The following is an 18,507-nucleotide window of genomic DNA, read 5'->3' as shown; positions in this document are numbered from 1 at the left end:
CTGATTCTAGAGGCTATGAGTGTACATATGTTTTAAAGAACTTATTCTAGAGGTGATGAGAATATATGTGCTTATTGAACAACGGAAAGCCTTGGGGGCAACTTCCCATGACACTCATCCTACAGAGACCACGCAGTAATAATCACCATCTTGTTAGTCTCATCAGGTAATTGTAATGTGTGACACAATGCTGATTCCTTCCTTGCTCTGAAGCAGGGATGGGGTCCTGAGGCCCTTCAGATGTCGCTAGACTCTCAATCTTCTCCAGCAATCATGACCAATAGTCAGGGATGATGGGAGTTGTATTCCAGGTTAACATCTTTGGCCCCCTTCAGAGATTACACACTGACTTTGCAGTTATGCCTCCATGCCAGGGCTATGGGCATCTTTTGAGTAAAGCATGGATAGAGGAAACTGAGAAGGAAGTGGTAGATTTAATAATTTGTACTTTTTTGAAATGGGTCAAGGCTTTCCTGACCAGAAAGGCAGGTGCTGCTTCAGTAGTCAAAGCTCTACTGAAGGATATCATCCCCCAGTTTGGAGGTCCTCAAATAACAGAGCCAGATTTGGGATCCCACTTCAATAGTCAAGCTGTTTAAACAGTGCTTACATCCTTGGGAATAACCCAGCAACTGCATCCACTGCATTGCCCACAGTTATCAAGGGCTTGTTGAGAAAACTACTGGGAAAATGAAGGTGGTGAAATCGCAAAGTGATTTCATGCTCTTTATTCAGCTCATAGAGGTGAGGAGGAATGAAAGTCCTCTCAAAGTATCTGCTTTATATACATTATTTACACAATGGGCTGCACGTGACTGACTAATTCCAGACTTCTCCTGTAGGCCAATCAGGTTGTGGATTCACTTCTATCTGGAGCATGATTGGGTGGTTCCTGCCAACCAATCATACTGCTGCATTGTTCTAGGACCAATCAGACTGCTGCATTCTGAATCCTATTGTTCTAGGACCAATCAGACTGCAGCATTTTGGATCCTATTGTTCTAGGGCCAATCAGACTGATGCAGTTTGGATCCTATTCAACTCAGTACATAACAGGTGGGATTGGGAAAACTTGGTGAAGAAACTTAGCTTAGAATCACCTCAATGGTAGGTACAAGCCTGAGCCCCGATGAAGTCCTCTTTGGAAGATTATTTCAGTTAACTGGGCCATCATGCATTCTATATGCTTCACTAATGGGAGGAGATTAAAAATTGGCTAAACATGTTGAAGAACTCCAGAATGCATTGACTCTCGCTCTTACGCTCTTTAGAAATACTCAGTCCTGGCCTCTGGATGTGGCCCTGTATGATCTGCAACCTTGTGATTGGGTCCGGGTAAAGAAGGTAATAAGAAAGAATTGCCTAGAGTCACAGTGGGATAGCCCTCATCAGGAACTTCTAGCCATTCATCCCTCTGTAAAATGAGAAGGAAACAGCCCCTGGATTCGCTGCATGCAAGTTAAAATGAGTTCCTGACCTGTTGCGGTTCTTACCCTGGAGGTTAGGGGAACACCGGGTGCCTCGGGGGAGCACAGCTGAGGGACTGACCTGGAAAAGGTCACTCCAGAACCGGACCATAGAATTACAAGAACGAGAAGCACAAATGGAGTTGGAGGAATCACAGATATTCCCCTTGAGGCTATTCTGATGCAGATGACCAGACTGAAGCATTTTTCCAGAAAGACTGGTAAACTGAAACGAACAGTTTCCCTTTTGGAAGGCCAACTATTGATAGAGAAAATACTAAGATAGAAGATTTTTCAAACTTTCCATCTGAATGGTCTGGACCTCAACGTCAGCAGGGAGTTTCTTGCCCTTGGTGGAATCATAGTCTTTGGTGGGTGGTTGCATTATTATTTGTGGTACTTACTCCTTTGTCATTCGTATTTCTTTTTGGTTGGACTTAACATGTACTATAAATTTGTTGTTGCTTTTAAGTCTTTTTAGTTCTTGTTTTTTAAATCTTATACCTATGAACTGCCTTGAGATGAAGGGTGGTATACAAATTTAATAAATGAAATTTATTGCAATGTTTAATTCTTTGGCAGAAAACTATATCTCAACAAAATGAAAAGTGGGGTTTATTGCAAATACAGAGTATTGCAATGCAGCCTTTCTTCTGTACAGAGGATGATGGGAAGGACTTCAACTAATTTAAAGAAAATTTGGATGAAACCACTACAGTGGTACCTCGGGTTAAGAACCTAATTCGTTCCAGAGGTCCGTTCTTAACCTGAAACTGCTCTTAACCTGAAGCACCACTTTACCTAATGGGGCCTCCCGCTGCCACTGCGCCGCCACTGCATGATTTCTGTTCTCATCCTGAAGCAAAGATCTTAACCCAAGGTACTATTTCTGGGTTAGTGGAGTCTGTAACCTGAAGCATCTGTAACTTGAAACATCTGTAACCCGAGGTACCACTGTATGTGGCAAGGGTTGGAAGGATTTAGACCTGTTCCCCAGTATGATTTGTCACCAAGCATTGGGGTGATAGTATATTTCTGTTTTGCTTGGAGTCAGCAAATGCAACCGGCCCTATAGTTGGCATGTTATTGCCTGTGAAAATGTGTTAAAATGGTGGGAATGGATGGTGGGAAATAAATGAATCAAACCCTCTAGGAAGTTGCAAAGAACAGGAAACAATTCCAAAGGGCCATGCAACCACAATAATAGCAGAGGACCAGAATGGATACTGTATGGTTTCCCAGAATCCAATTTGACTATTTGATTAAGCCCTGAGAAAGGTTGGGTATTTAAAGATAAAATAAGTGCAAACTTCTCAATTCTTCAGTCCCTTTCTTTATATTTTTTGCAAGAGGCCATGTGTTGTGCTATAACAACAGGTTTTAATATTTTAGGCTGGGAGCAAAATTGTAACTGGTATAGGAATACAGTGGTACCTCAGGTTAAGAATTTAATTTGTTCTGGAGCTCCGTTCTTACCCTGAAACTGTTCTTAACCTGAGGTACCACTTTAGCTAATGGTGCCTCCCGCTGCCACCACACGATTTCTGTTCTCATCCTGAAGCAAAGTTCTTAACCCAAGGTACTACTTCAGAGATAGCAGAATAACCTGAAGTGTCTGTAACCTGAAGTGTCTGTAACCCAAAGTACCATGGTAGTAAGTATGGGTAAAATTCATACCACTTACCCCTCCACATGAATATTGGTTCTTTATATTTTATTTGTGAACAAATAACATATAGAAGGTTATTTATGGGATGGAGGAGAAGGGTGCAGAAGGCACTCATTCTAAGGGATCCATGACATCACTGAAAAAGAGAGGTACCATTGCTTTCAAAACAGTGCTGGTTGACGGGTTTCCCCTAGCAACAGGTTGAGTGTGGCTAGTTCAAAGGCAGGTAATGGGTTGAGCAATAGGGGAGGCGAAGACAAAGAAAGAACAAGAAAACCACAAAACCAGTGAAGTTGAGAACCAGTCATTTCTCATTTTAAAGCATTTTCCAGGGGATCTCATAACCTTGGTTGGCTTCAGGAATTTCATGAAAGAATAAGTTATTAATTCATATAGGAAGACTCATCTTTCTATATTGTTCGACTTCCATTTTGTTGCTTTTACACTTGCCAAATTTTATAAATTAAGAAAAACCATTGCAGGGGGAGCAAAGAACTGCCTTATACATTATTTTCTGGAAGCAACAACCAACCAACCAACCAACTAGTGTGAACCATGGAAAGCAGCAATGATGGCGGTTGTGTAAAGGACTGCAGGCCTTCCTGGGCCATCTGCCAGGCTGCCTGTTCACTCACCCCACCCACCTACTCACTCAGCTAAGCCGTCTGCTCGTTCAGACCCCAGGCTTCCCTCTGTTGTGCAATCATGGAAGCAGACAGGCAGGTGGCAGCATCACAGGGAACAGGTCAAAGCCCACCTGGACTGCCTGCCCGCCAGTGTGTTTGCTCATTCTGCTGGCCTGCTCATTCACATAGTCATCCTATCGGTTTTGCTCGTTCCATCCACTGTTGTCATGCTGCAGTTCACATGGTCACCTATTGGCAGCCACACAAACTGCAGCATGATGACTTTTTCCCTTCTAAAAATATTTAAATATAAACACAGTTATGGCCTATAGCTTCTAATTATTGGCAGCCACTTTATCAATAACCCAACCAGGTGTTCGTATTCCCATGTTGCCTCTGGATGGCAGATAGGCTCTCCTACAATTATTAACTGTTCACTCTCCCAGTAGTGTTACATCACTGTTTCTCAAACTCGGGTCTCCAGCTAGCAGGACAAGTGGTCAGGGATGATGGGAGTTGTAGTCCAAAAACAGCTGGAGACCCAAGTCTGGGAAACACTGTGTTACATTCTCTTTGCCACACTAATGAACGGAAACAACAACTATAAACCACTGGTGTTATGCCACTTTGATGTACAGTTTCCATACAGATTTAGGAGATGTGTGTGATGTCAGAGTACAGGCAATGGCATGTAGACAGAACATGATGTATTGACAATATTCAGGATACAGAGGTTGACAAATATAGTAAATTGATTAGCTACAGCTCTGGCCTTGGTTCACTTGTAGGATTAAATGATCCTCATTTACTTAACAATTTTGATTCTAATTAGTAATTTCTTCAATGACTTGTGGCTTGCCCTGTGAGTCTTTATTAAAACAAACATTTCCTGGATTCTGCACCCCAGAGAAGACAAGCAAATGAATAAATAATTGTGTACAAAGGACATTATTAGGAGGAAATTAGTGTTGGCATTCTTTGCTGATGAAGTCCTATTATTTTTAATTGCAACATACAGAACTCTGTAGCACAGTCTATAATTATTCCCTATGTGCTTTGTTTGTCCCATAACAAAATAACCCTTAGAGTATTTGTCACACTATGGAATGGTATGATGCAAAATACATCTTAAAAGTGTACATGTGGAGTTTGGATGAGTATTGAAAATGCATTGAAGATCAACTGGAATCAGTATTTATGAAAGGCAGTATATAAAGGCCTCAAATAATAAATAGATTAATAAGTAGTTAATGGTATGGACCATAACAAGGGAAAAGTTGTTGCTCAGATAATTTCCTAGCATATTTTGATGAAATAAAAACCCATCTAAATGATACATATTTTTTACCTGAAGGGAAAATTTTCCCCATGAGTCTCAACTTTCAACTTTGTACATTAATTGAAGGTTAGGTATTCTCACCTCCATGGCATTAAAATAATTTCACAGACCTCTTTTTTTAATGCAGATTTTGTTTCAAGTCTTTATCATGCTTATTTTTGAAGATATTCACTTCAGAATTGGTGAGGGAACATGTTAGTGACTTTTACTGAAGTAGAGTTACTATCTTGAAATCAGACCATGTGATCTGACCATGTGGCCAGCATGACTAAGCTGCTTCTGGGAACCAGAGCAGCACACGGAAACGCCATTTACCTTACCGCTGGAGCAGTACCTATTTATCTACTTGCACTTTGACATGCTTTCGAACTGCTAGGTTGGCAGGAGCAGGGACCGAGCAACGGGAGCTCACCCCGTCGCGGGGATTCGAACCACCGACCTTTTGATCGGCAAGTCCTAGGCTCTGTGGTTTAACCCACAGTGCCACCCGTGTTCACTTTGTAGTTGTGTCTTAATTAATGTGGCCTCATAGTGGGTCAGTGAAGTGCACTTACTGTTCCTCTTTCTTACCTGAATCACACAGGCAAAAAACATCCAAGGGTGGGAATGGCAGCCTTCTACTGCCAAGGGTTGCATTCCTTTGGTGGAAATTTGTTGGCATGGAGGGCACATGCCCAGGGTGGACAGAGGCAGAGCAAATGATAGGCAAAGTTTTCTGAATGAACTAATTGAACATAAAGAGTGTCCCACTCCAATTTTCAACATGGCTGCCTCAGGCATGGAGCTGACAGGCTGTCTGTGTAAGATGGCTGCTTGATTCCCCCTAGCTTGCGCTACCCACCTCACCTTCACAGTTCCCCTCTTTCAGCCAGCAGTAGCAGACGGAGGGGGAGAAAGGGAAGAAACTTGTTGCTTTGGGGATGCTCTGACTAGGAGTACCCATTGCTCTGTTAATCTTCATCTAACCCAGTGAGTTTTTATAATTTTTACTGCATTCATTCTCTGCACCATTGTAATTATTTGAAAGAGTAACTTTTACCCCTAGAGAAGACACAAGTTTTAATAGATTGTGTTCCTTTCTAAGCATACATCAGTTGAGAAGCATTTTCTCAGTTTTATAGAGAAGGCTAAAGAAGCAGTATCTGGCAATGCAGACTGATTCTCCACTTTTCTGAAGCAGGTTGCAATGTTACTATTTTCTGGAACTGGCAGTGCAGGCTTTGCCTTTCCTCACTTCTCCTCTTCATCTCCTGTTCTGAAATTGTCTGGTGATGTCTGAGGGCAATCACACCACCGTGACAGAGTTCATTTTTGTAGGCTTCACAGATGATCCACGCCTAGAGGTTATCCTCTTTGTGGTGTTCTTATTGATCTACCTGGCAAATTTAGTTGGGAATGTGGGCATGATCCTCTTGATCCTCCTGGATGAGCAGCTTCACACATCCATGTACTTCTTCATCTGCCAGCTCTCAGTAATGGACCTGGGCTACTCCACTGCCATTGCCCCACACATGCTGGCTGACTTCCTGTGCCAACATAAGGTCATCTCCTTCTCCAGTTGTGTCATTCAGTTTGTGGTTTTTTTGTGATATTTGTGGATGCTGAATGTTACACCTTGGCTGCCATGGCATATGACCGCTATTGTGATGGCCTGGGATTTCGATTCAGAGGCTGAACCAGAGGAATCCCAGCCTGCACAGGAGTCCCCGCCTCCAGGGCCGGCTGAACTGGGGCAAGGCCTAGATTCTGAGGAGCCTGCACCTGTGTCAGATCCTCAGGAGCAGGCACCAGGTAAAACCATTCTGGCCCCAGAGGTGCTTGAGGACTCAGTGCCTACAGGTGAGCCTCCCCCGGGGCCCAGTATCCCTTCAGCCTCTCCTGAACTGCAGAGGCTTAGGGCAGAGAGGCGAAGGGAACTGGTTTCTCCCAGGAGGAGTGCTCGCCTTAAGGCCAGGAGAGGTGGGGCTCCTGGGGGCCGGGACCGCCCCTGGCCTTAGAGAAGATAAAGGTCAGTCAGCCCGGTCCCAGGTTGCGGGAGCAACGTCGTCATGGAAGAGCTGTTTCGGCCAGCATCCAGTCCTGTTCCTCCGGTGTTCCTGTTCCTTGCCCGGCTTCCTACTTCCAACCTTCCAGCGTTCCTGTTCCCGCCCGGCTCCCAGCTTTGGACCTTCCAGTGTTCCTGTTCCCTGCCCGGCCTCCTGCTTCCGACCTTCCAGCATTCTTGTTCCCCGCCCGGCTTCATGCTTCTGATATCCGTGAGTTCCTGTCCCCGCCCGGCTCCCTGTTTCGGACCTCGCCTCACATCTTGTGAACTCTGACTACGGTAGCAGTACCTTCCCTCCGGGACCAGCACAGTTTGCTCCCGCCACACCCGCACTCCCTCTTTGTTGGGGTGCATTCGGGAAGAGCCAGAAGCCATGGCCGACCAAGCGGCTACGCTGTTGGCAATCGCCCAGGAGAACCAGGCCTTGACTCACACCGTGCAGCAGCTCAGCAATGTGGTTACGGCATTTCAGCAGCGGTTGGATGCCCTACCGGCTCCTGGGGCCGACGCCCCGGCTCCTGGCAAGTACCCAGTGGCTTTGCCAGAGAAATTTGATGGGGACCCGGTCAGCTTCCCCATGTTCCTTGCCCAAGCCAAGTTGTATATTCAGGGGCGAGCCCGGAACTTCCCTGACGACCGCACCAAGGTGCACTTCGTGATTAGTTTGTTAAAGGACTAGGCGGCCAAGTGGGCGTTGCCGCTGCTCAGGCAAGACTCCCCCTTGCTGACAGACTATATGGGGTTTTGCAATCATTTGGAGGCTGCATTCGGCAACCCCCAGAAGGGGAGTCAAGCCAACCGGGCAATCAGGCGGTTGAAACAGGGCAAGTCCACTGTGGCCACATATACCACGGAATTCCGGCTGCTGGCACAGGACTTGACCTGGAATGACTCTGCTCTTCGGGACCAGTATCTCGAGGGGCTTTCAGACAAGACCAGCTGGCCACAATGGAATGCCCCACCACGCTAGACACCCTCATTCAACGGCACAGCTATGCTGCTATTTGCTGCCCTCTCCATTACTCCTCAGTCATGTCAAATAAGGTGTGTGTGGTGCTAGGGATTAGTTGCTACTTTGCAGGTCTGATGTGTATGGTGGCCCACACCAGTCTCACATTCAGCTTAGATTTCTGTGGGCCCAACGTTATCAACCACTTCTTCTGTGAGATCCCTCCACTCATAGCGTTGTCTTGTTCTGACACTTCCATCAGTGAAATCCTCCTCTTCTTCTTCTGTGGAGTCAACGAGTTCAGCACCATCATTGTCATCCTTATCTCCTACTTTTTCATCTTTGCTGCCATCTTGAGGATCCACTCTGCTGAGGGCAGACGTAAAGCCTTCTCTACCTGTGCTTCCCACCTCACCGGGGTCACCCTCTTTTATGGGACAGTTATGTTTATGTATCTGAGGCCACCATCAAGCTACTCATTAGATCAGGACAAATGGGCCTCTGTGTTCTACACACTCATGAACCCACACTGAACCCTCTAATCTACAGCCTGAGGAACAAGGATGTGAAGGAAGCATTTAGAAGAATCATCAGCAAGAAAATGTTTTCATACTAACTCTGGTTATAACTATGAGGCGGTTCATAGAGACTGATGAGGAAAGGGATGCACGGTGTACCTAGTAGAGCAGAGTTATTCTGTGAAGTCCTGGTTATCTATACAGCTGTACCTTGGTTTTCGAACAGAATGCATTCTAGAAGTCCGTTCAGCTTCCAAAATGTTCAGAAACCAAGGTACGACTTCTGATTGGCTGCAGGAGCATCCTGAAGCCAATTGGAAGCTGCAGAAGCTGCACGGGACATTCAGCTTCCGAGGCAAAGTTTGCAAACTGGAACACCTACTTCCGGGTTTGCAGTGTTCAAGTTCCAAGTTGTTTGTGAACTAAGCTGTTTGAAAACCAAGGTATGACTGTATACCAAATAAGTCTATTTAAAGGAGGAAATGTATAAGGAATGGTACATAGGCTGGCTAATAAAGAACTGTTGTCATAATGTCTTTCAATATGAGTGTATGTATGTTGCTTGGTGGAGCCTTTGGATGCAGAGACAGCAAACAACTAAATATCAGCTGCTAGAGACAAATAATAAGGGAAGCTGTTGTCTTCGTTTCCCATTTGTGAACTTTCCAGAGGCATCCAATTAGGCACTTTTAAAGCAGGATACTGAACACAATGGACTGCTGATCCAATTCAGCGTGGGAAGTGTATGTGTGTGTTTGTGTGGGTGGTGTTTCTATGTTGATTTTCATTCAAATGAATCCCAAAGCGGCTTAAGAACAATAACATGATAGAACATAATAGAACATCCAACAGAACATACAACATAAATCAAATACTATAATTAACAAATAATCAGTGAAACAATTACAATCTATAATAATAATAATAATAATAATAATAATAATAATAATAATAATAATAATTTATTATTTATACCCCACCCATCTGGCTGGGCTTTCCCAGCCACTTTGGGCGGCTTCCAATTTTTTAAAAAAAATACTGTAATACATCAAACATTAAAAGCTTCCCTAAACAGGGCTGCATTCAGATGTCTTCTAAAAGTCTGGTAGTTGTTGTTCTCTTTGATATCTGGTGGGAGGGCGTTCCACAGGGAGGACGCCACTACCAAGAAGGCCCTCTGCCTGGTTCCCTGTAACTTGGCTTCTCGCAGCGAGGGAACCGCCAGAAGGCCCTCGGTGCTGGACCTCAGTGTCTGGGTAGAACGATGGGGGTGGAGACTCTCCTTCAGATATACTGTCAACCAAGCAATGACGTAAAAATAAACTAAAATCACAATTAAAGCAAAAATCATAATTTATGATTACCAAATAATATAGCATTAATAATCTATAAAATAAAATAATAACCAGAAAATGAACTAAGCACTGTTATGTTCATACACACACTCTCCCACCCCTATGACTCATAATCTTGCACTCTGTTCAGCTCCTTAGAATACACATGCACATAATGCCTGCAGCAGCAACTCCCTTCTGAAGGTTCCTCAGGCTAGAGGTAGGGTGGCAAAGGTGGAACCAACCAACTCCTGATAGCAAACAGGGTGTGTCTTCCCTAACTACTACTACTACTCTTCTTCTTCTTCTTCTTCTTCTTCTTCTTCTTCTTCTTCTTCTTCTTCTTCTTCTTCTTCTTCTTCTGGAAACAGCTCCCTTATGAAGGTTCCTAGGGCTTGAGGATGGGGCAAGGAAGGTGGAAAAGCCATTACCTTCTGGTGACACAGAGTCTCTCAACCCTCAATGGATATATTTTGAAATACAGGAGGACTACAGCATAATACTAAGCTTCCAACTTTAGGTTTAAAAGAAATAGGCTGCTGGGCTATGGTATATAACATCATATACTTAAAGTATTTAGGTGGTCATTCCCTTTCCCCAGAGAATCATGGAAGAAGTTGTAGTTCTGTGAGGTGGGGGACATGAATGTCTAACAGTGACTTCTCATTAAGTACCCACTCAAAATATAATTTCAATGATCTTTGGAGGAATCCATGACAGTTTTAACTATGAGGTACTCTACTTCCAGAAGAGGAACTTCAAAGGAAGCACCACCCACATTTGGCTGAGGAGGATGCTGTGACATATTGGGAGGACTGATGCTGTGACATATTGGGAGGACTGAGTCAATTCTAGGTATAATTTTCTGTATAACAGCACAAAATTTGTATTGCTGAGGAAAGGTTCAAGAGAAAGAACTTCAATTAACATCTTTAATTATCTCTGTAAGGATGAAAGGGGGAAAGTGACAAGGGGAGGGGTACCCTTGAGAAGTATTTTTAATGGCTTCCTGCGGAGCCATGTAATCCTTGCATCAGCCATCTGGGGCTTTGAACTGAATAAATAAATACCACCTTTCTGACTTGCCAGTTTACAACAGCTAAGAAGCAGAGGAGTGGACAAAAGTATGGACTGAGCATCTGACTTTCAGGTGGGATAAATTTTTTCAAAGCAGGAGGGGCTCAAGGTTGTGTAAGTAGATATGTGGACCCAAGCTAGCTCAGGGAATTTTTGGAATTTAAGAAGTCAGGGTTTCTGCTTGAGGAATCCCCTAGCAAACATTGTCCATGCTAGAGAGTCCACCTTGCTTAGAATTCTTACTCAAGTTGACATTGAAAGCCAAGCAAGAATCTCCTGAAAGCATTTGTTGTTGTTCTTGTGGTTGTTGCTGTTGTTGTTGTGCTGCTAGAAATGGGCAACAGATAGGCACAACAATATTTAACAACCCACAATGCTGTGCTCTTCCAAGGGTAGTCTGATTAAAATGGCTGGTGAGTAAGATGCAGTGATGGCCACTGACCTGGATGGCTTTAAGAGAGGATTAGACAAATTTATGGAAGAAAAGGCTATCAGTGGCTGCTATGCATGGTGGTTATGTTCTACCTTCACTGACAGAGGCAGCAATACTATTTGCTGTGAATCACAAATGAGTAGAGTGCTATTTCATTCATGTCCTGCTTGTGGACTTTCCATAGGCATCTGGTTGGCTGCTGTGAGAGCAGAATGCTGAACTTAAGAGGCCTTCAGCCTAATCCAACAGGGGTTTGCTTAGCTTCTTAATGTTTACATATTCAAAACCAGGACGATTTCAGGATCATTATCTTCTTTTATAGCAGGCAGAGCTAACAACTCAGGGGGATCTGCACAGGGAATATTCACTTCAGTTGAAGAGCCAAAATATAAAATGGAATCTGGAATAAGTCACACAAACAGGGTGCTACAGAGACCATGGATATAACCCAGAGAACTAGTAGGACAATGGAAGGTTCCAGGCCCTGTGCTGCTCTCATGGTTCTCTCAGGGAAGGTTGGGTAGAAGACTAGAAGATCCATTAGCTCCCAGGAAGAAGAGATGGTAGCAGGAGATGAGTAACATCAGGAGAGTATAGATCCTTCCTTCCCTTCTCCCACAGATTAGTGATTTGGGGAAAAATTGTTGAAGATCTCTCATAACACCAGACTCCTCCTAAAAGAGGGGAGGGAGTGTCTTATAGGGGCTATTCACCCACAAGTCCCATTCTTTAGCCTAATCCTATCTGCCATGGTGGAAAAGATTGAAAAAGCTTCATATCCTCAATCAACTGCAACAGTTGCATAAATGTGCCCCTGGATGTGTTTCCCCTGTTTATTGCACTCTCTGGCTACACTTTTCTAGATCTGCATGCAAAGTATATGAAAAAAATTATTCACTTTATTGGGATATGGTAATAAATGGAGCTACCAACATGAGTTTGACCAAACTGCGGGAGGCAGCGGAAGACAGGAGTGCCTGGCATGCTCTGGTCCATGGGGTCACGAAGAGTCAGACATGACTAAACGACTAAATAACAACAACAAATGGAGCAAATAATGATCAATACTTTATAAAGTAGCATATTCTATCTGTGGCTTTAACTAAGGCAGGCTTTGATTCCAATCAGGGAAACAAAGGAATAAAAATGTTTAATTATTGTACTTTCCTCCATTTTATATAGTGTGGTCCCATATAATAAAATAACTGCTTTCTTTTCTTTAGGAAGAAACACTGAATGTGATAGTTTATGTTCCTTTCATAACAGGACTAAGGGGACTTGAAGTGATTGGTGAACCCAATTGCAGAAGGAGTGCTGTATTCTCTGCCCAGCAGGGCAGACTGCCTCTTCTCCCATTCTATTGCTCTACACAACAAAGCATTTCTTCTGCCTCAAGTAGTGTCTTCTGTCTTCTCTCCGGATCCCAAGATCCCCAATTTGTCTTCAGCCACGATGGCTGAGGGCAATCATAGCCAGGTGACAGAGTTCATTTTCTTGGGCTTCACAGATAATCCACGGCTCGAAATGGCTCTCTTTGTGGTCTTTCTTTTCATCTACCTGGCAGATGTGGTAGGAAATGTGGGCATGATCCTCCTGATCACCGTAGATGAGCAACTCCACACACCCATGTATTTCTTCCTTTGCCACCTCTCCTTAGTGGATCTGGGCTACTCTACTGCCATTGCCCCACGCATGCTGGCTGACTTCTTACGCCAGCGAAAAATTATCTCCTTCTCCAGCTGTGCCACACAGTTTGCATTTTTTGTAGGTTTTGTGGATGCTGAATGCTATGTCTTGGCTGCCATGGCATATGACCGCTATGTGGCCATCTGCCGTCCTCTCCATTATACCACAGTCATGTCAAAGCAGGTTTGTCTGGTACTGGCTATTGGTTCCTACGTAGCAGGTCTAATAAGCCTGGTGTCCCATACCAGCCTGACTTTCAGTTTAGATTACTGTGGCTCCAATATCATCAATCATTTCTTCTGTGAGATCCCCCCACTCCTAGCATTGTCTTGCTCTGACACCTACATGAGTGAGATCCTCCTCTTCAGCCTCTGTGGCTTCATCGAGTTCAGCACCATCCTTATCATCCTTATCTCCTATCTCTTCATCTTTGCTGCCATCATGAGGATCCGCTCTGCTGAAGGCAGACGTAAGGCCTTCTCTACATGTGCTTCCCATCTCATTGGAGTCACCCTCTTTTATGGGACAGTTATGTTTATGTATCTGAGACCGACATCCAGTTACTCATTAGATCAGGACAAATGGGCCTCTGTGTTCTACACGGTTGTGATTCCTATGCTCAACCCTCTAATATACAGCCTTAGGAACAAAGATGTGAAGGAAGCTTTTAGAAGAGTTGTCAGCAAGAAAGTTTTATCCCAGTAATATTTTCTCTCAGTGCTCTTTCTAGTCAATTCTGCTTGTCCTTTGCCTAGAAAGCACAGGTCTGAGGAGTTTCCCACTTGTCTCAGACTTTCTAGGCATGGGTCCAAATGATTTTGCCTTTGCCTCCCGCTGTCCTCCAGAAAACCCACTCCTTAGTGCTAAATCTGAACAAACAGTAACCTGTGGAAAACTCAATTGCTGTTTGTTCTGATTCAGCGCTATATATTGAGTTTCCCTGAGGGAAAGCAGCAGGGCAGCCTTCAGTGATGACATGCTAAGTTCAAAACATTACGAGAAGGAATACATTCCATGTCTTATGCTGCAATATAATATTGTGCAGGAGTCTATAGATGTTTACAGAGGATGATAATAGCTATTCTTTACTACTAAAGAAAGAGAGGGAAGAAGACTTGTTTCCATTAAGAGCTGTAATACTTGTTTCCATGTGTGTGGCTCTATGAATATAATGCAAGTTTTAGAATAATTACAATATTTCCCAGTATTTTTCACTAAACACACACACACAATTATTCTCAAAACAAAAAAGAGTTAATGATAATATCTTACTTTCAAATGTTTTATTTATGAAAAACATTATTAGAATTTTTTTCTACTTTAATTTTGATTGCAGTGATGATGAGCCATACATAAAGCAAACATTTTAAAAGAGTATTATATTGATTCACATTTTTCTGCACCCAGAGAGTTGGAGTCTGAGAAAATTAATTACAGTTATGTCTCGTTGGTATTCATGGGGCTGAAGTTGGTCATGACTAAGCTTTCACATTAATTGTAGTGGGGCTAAGTGTGATTAACTTGGTCTGGAGACAACAAAAATGTCCAAAGAATTTTAATGGTTTCCTTTCATGCGTCAAAATATATTAGGGACTATGTCAGGATGGAAAAAGGACTATAAAAAAACACTCCAGAAAAATTACTTTAAGAGGTGAGCTAATAGCTCAGTCCTTTGCTATGCAGAAGTAAGTCTCATCAAGCTCAATGTGACTTTCAGGTATGTGTATAGGACTGAAGCCTTTGTAATCATTTAAGTTCTACTTACTACATTACACTCACTGAAAGTTTTTGGGTTTATTTATGTGAGGCTTGCATCAAAAATGGAGGGTGGAAAATGATGTGGTGGAAAATGGTGGTCAAAATGCATAGAAAAGTTATATGTCCTCATAAAGATGCAGCATAGCAAGAGTCACTGAGGTGAAGGTATGGCTGCTTCCCAAAAGACAAATTCTACACACATTCCTGATGATTTGTGCTCACGATGTTCTCAAGACAGTAATACACAATCCTGTTTTCAATCCTGTTTGCTCCTGCAAATGTTCTGAGGTGGTCATTTCATGGACTGTGGCTGGATGAAAGATGACAAAGTGCTAGGGTAGCATCAGGTCGTTGGATAGAGGGTGAACAACTAAAATGATGTCTATATTTGCCTATATAGTGTGGATCCCAGTGGAAATACCGTACTTTGAAGATTCTTAGGATTCTGTCCTGTAATGCATTACTGAATAAAGCCTGTCTGATTTGGAATTTAGTGTGGGCCTCCATACTTGAACCCCTCAAGGGGAATTTCCCCCAGAGTAGCCAATATGGTGCTCTCCAGATATTGTGGACTCCTGTCCCAGCCAATATGGCCAATGGTCAGGGATGATGGGAGTTGTAGTCCAACAACATCTGGATGGCACCACATGAGTTACCATTGATGACAGAAAGATGCTCGTGGCTATAAGACTAGTCATTCCTTTATAGGGATAGGCCTGATCCTCAAACAACCCCTGCTCCACAAAGTGGCTTACTACTAAATATAGTGGCCATGTGCACTAATTTACAGAGGGCATTCCTATATTTGAAGTCAGAAGGCAACCCTCAGAAGACCTGAGACCTCTGCACTGACACAGGTATAGGGTGGTATATAAATTCAATAAATAAATAAATACTATTTGATGGAGTCTTCTGTTTGAATGGTTCCCCAACCCAAGCCCATTTTAAGATGAGAGAAAATAAGAGAGAAAAGGGGCTTGAAATTGCCCAAGATCCTTAACACCTGGGCAGCAGAACGAGTACACACTCAGGTCACCTGGCACACAGCTTCTCTACATTGACATGTCTTTCTATTTAAACTATAGTTGCACCTTAAGGCCCTGTACCCCTTCCTTTGATGAAATAAAACATGTGGACATCGGTATTTTACTGTAGGTTAATGGGCGAAAAAAGGCCACAACTTTTATTGGTTACAGAATGTGAGTGTTATTGGCTTTAGGTATTGGACCCGTACCAACTATATCTGACTCCTGCCTGCCATGCAGGAAGTCTCACAAGGGTTAGCCACCTGTAGGGGGAGGCCTGCTGATGTACATCAAATAGGAGCTCCCCCATGGTAACCAGAAAGGTCATGTCATGGCCCTAACCACCACCCGGGCTTCGGACAGGAACCACGACCCCCGGATTCCTTTAATGGAATACCCTTAAAGGGGAGAGTTAGGTGATGGCCACAACCTCCCCTCCTATAAACCAAGCTTTTCCAATGCCTAACCACCAAACCTTACAAAGTTGTGACGATTTGCTACGAGGTAGGTGAAAACCAAGTGGCTGGTGCAAATCTGCCAAATGGAAAAATTCCTACCAGGTCCCTTCAGCAGGCAGCCAAGCAAAGTCCATAGCAAGGTCAAGGTGAAGAACGCCAGAAAAAAAGGGCGGGAGGGCAGGAGATCCGTGGAAGCCAGGATTAGAGAGGGAGATCTCCTGAGTGCGCAGCCACTTTCATGTGGCAAGCCACGCCCCCCAGCTGGCTGGATTGGCCTGCTGTGGTCATGACGCACGCCAGGGCTCCCTGTGATGCGGGGACCTAAACATACACACACACACCCGCTGAAAGGCAGGAAGTGTGAGGCCCGCGTGCAACCCCGCCTCTCTCTGAAGAGAAGCGGCTTAAGTATTTCTAAATTTCAGAGAGGAACCAGGGGGCTTGTTGCTATCATCACTGATCAGCACTGACAACTAGACTCATTTGCAATGAAGCCATCGGAAGCACACTTTTTGGCCCCTAATCTGCTATTGCATCTCTACCTGCTGTGAACATGACATCAGGTGTGGGGCAAGTGGATGTGGTTTGGAGAAAACGGCCTGGCAGGCCAAACAGGAACCCCCACCAGGCTTAATGTGGCCCACAACCAGAGATTCCAAGCCCTCTGTTTTATTGTGTCACAATATTTCTTTGTATGTGTTTGCTGTAGCAAGACTAATATGAGGTGATTCTTCAGAGACATCAAATCCCAAGTGCTTCTCCTACTTTTCTATAACCTTTGCTTTCCACCCTGTTTTTTCCTCTGCAGTAACATAATGGAGGAGTAAGACAGTACTGTCCTTGACAGTAACTTTTCAGCTCAGCGCTTGTTGGGTTGGGTTTTGGGGTGGGGGGTTGGAGGGTGGACTGTGTTTCTGGGAAGTGGCAGGGCAGTTACAGAACTCCAGGTAATATAACTGCTTCCTAACTGTGTTGCGAAAATGGGGCAAAATGTTAATGTTTTAATTTTATTTAGTTTGTTCCTTTAATAACACCAGGAAGTCACCAATGTGCACTATGTTTTTATAATCACTGGGAACTGGTTCCATATACAACAATTTCCAGAAGGATAGCTGTGTTAGGTTTGTTGCAGCACAATAACAAAAAAGTATTGTAGTACCTTAAAGACTAACATATTGATGACTGCATAAGTGTTCGTGGACTACAGTCTGGGATTTTGGAGGTTCTGTCTACTCATCCTTTCCACTTAACCATCCCCTTACTTATGAATTCCTGCAGTCAACTGACTTATGGCTAGGACCTAGAAACTTGTATTGTACCAACACTTTCCTCTGATTTTCAGAGCATTCTATAAATTAACAAGAAAATAAATTACATTTGAAAATTAACAAAGAGAAGAGAAAAGTTTGAGGTGTGGGCTTGTTGTGCTTATCTTATTTTCAAGATGCCCAAGGGGGGTTTGTATGGCTGTCCTTTTTTTCACTGTACAAAGCATCTCTCTAGTGGCTTGAAGCCTTCCTGGGGGCCCCTGCTTCCTGAAAATCTTTGGTTCAGCTTTCCTGTAAGTGCTGGGTGGTGGGGAAGCTGTCCACCATGCTTCTGACAGCTATTCATTGTTGCTGTTTTGCAAATGAAGTCTCTTCTGCTGTTAAAGAAATAGGGGAGGGCATTATGAAAGATGAAAGGAAGGACTTCCCTTAAAAAACCCTTAAAAACCACCCAAATTCTGAGACTCTCAGTAACCTGATTCCTAGTTTCCTACACTTCTCCAAATAGGGAAGACACCATAGAGCAGCTCCTCCAATGCACTTTTTCAGATTAGTAAGCAGAACATGGAAGCAACAGAGCAGTGGGGAAATATTTAATCAGGGGTGGGGTGGAACAACATACTCACTGAAAGCTTATGCTTTCTAAAGTCTCCTGCAAATGAGACAGAAAAATGGAAGTCTCTTTTGCAGAGAAAGAAAGCTGCCAAGAAATTGGAAGAGAGGTCTTGGAACATCAATGATAGATAAATTTAGCATTCACCCCGACATTGAAATGCTACTTCCTTGTCTCCATTTCAAATGCTATCATTAAGACATAGAGCTGCATTGTAGGGGTTTTCTCATGGAAAGGTAAGCTT

General features: G+C 43.6%; 1 protein-coding gene and 1 pseudogene across 2 annotated transcripts; both read left to right on the top strand.

Moving 5' to 3' along the window:
* The first annotated feature begins 6,371 nt into the window (after positions 1-6,371).
* LOC309377951 (olfactory receptor 5AR1-like) lies at positions 6,372-8,709 on the top strand (annotated as a pseudogene). The gene is made up of 2 exons: positions 6,372-6,743; positions 8,115-8,709. The product of its transcript is annotated as an olfactory receptor 5AR1-like (transcript).
* Positions 8,710-12,907: 4,198 nt separating this feature from the next.
* Positions 12,908-13,846, top strand: LOC309366759 (olfactory receptor 5AR1-like; the record flags this gene model as incomplete). Its single annotated transcript, XM_081905561.1, has 1 exon — positions 12,908-13,846. One exon carries the CDS (start codon positions 12,908-12,910, stop codon positions 13,844-13,846), a length of 939 nt encoding a protein of 312 aa, XP_081761687.1.
* Positions 13,847-18,507: the final 4,661 nt, after the last annotated feature.

The sequence above is a fragment of the Podarcis melisellensis genome (genome assembly GCF_964234715.1).
Source record: "Podarcis melisellensis genome assembly, chromosome: 1".
Taxonomy (NCBI): domain Eukaryota; kingdom Metazoa; phylum Chordata; class Lepidosauria; order Squamata; family Lacertidae; genus Podarcis; species Podarcis melisellensis.
The sequence above is the reverse complement of the archived record's forward strand: the minus strand, read 5'-3'. Positions and strand labels throughout refer to the sequence as shown.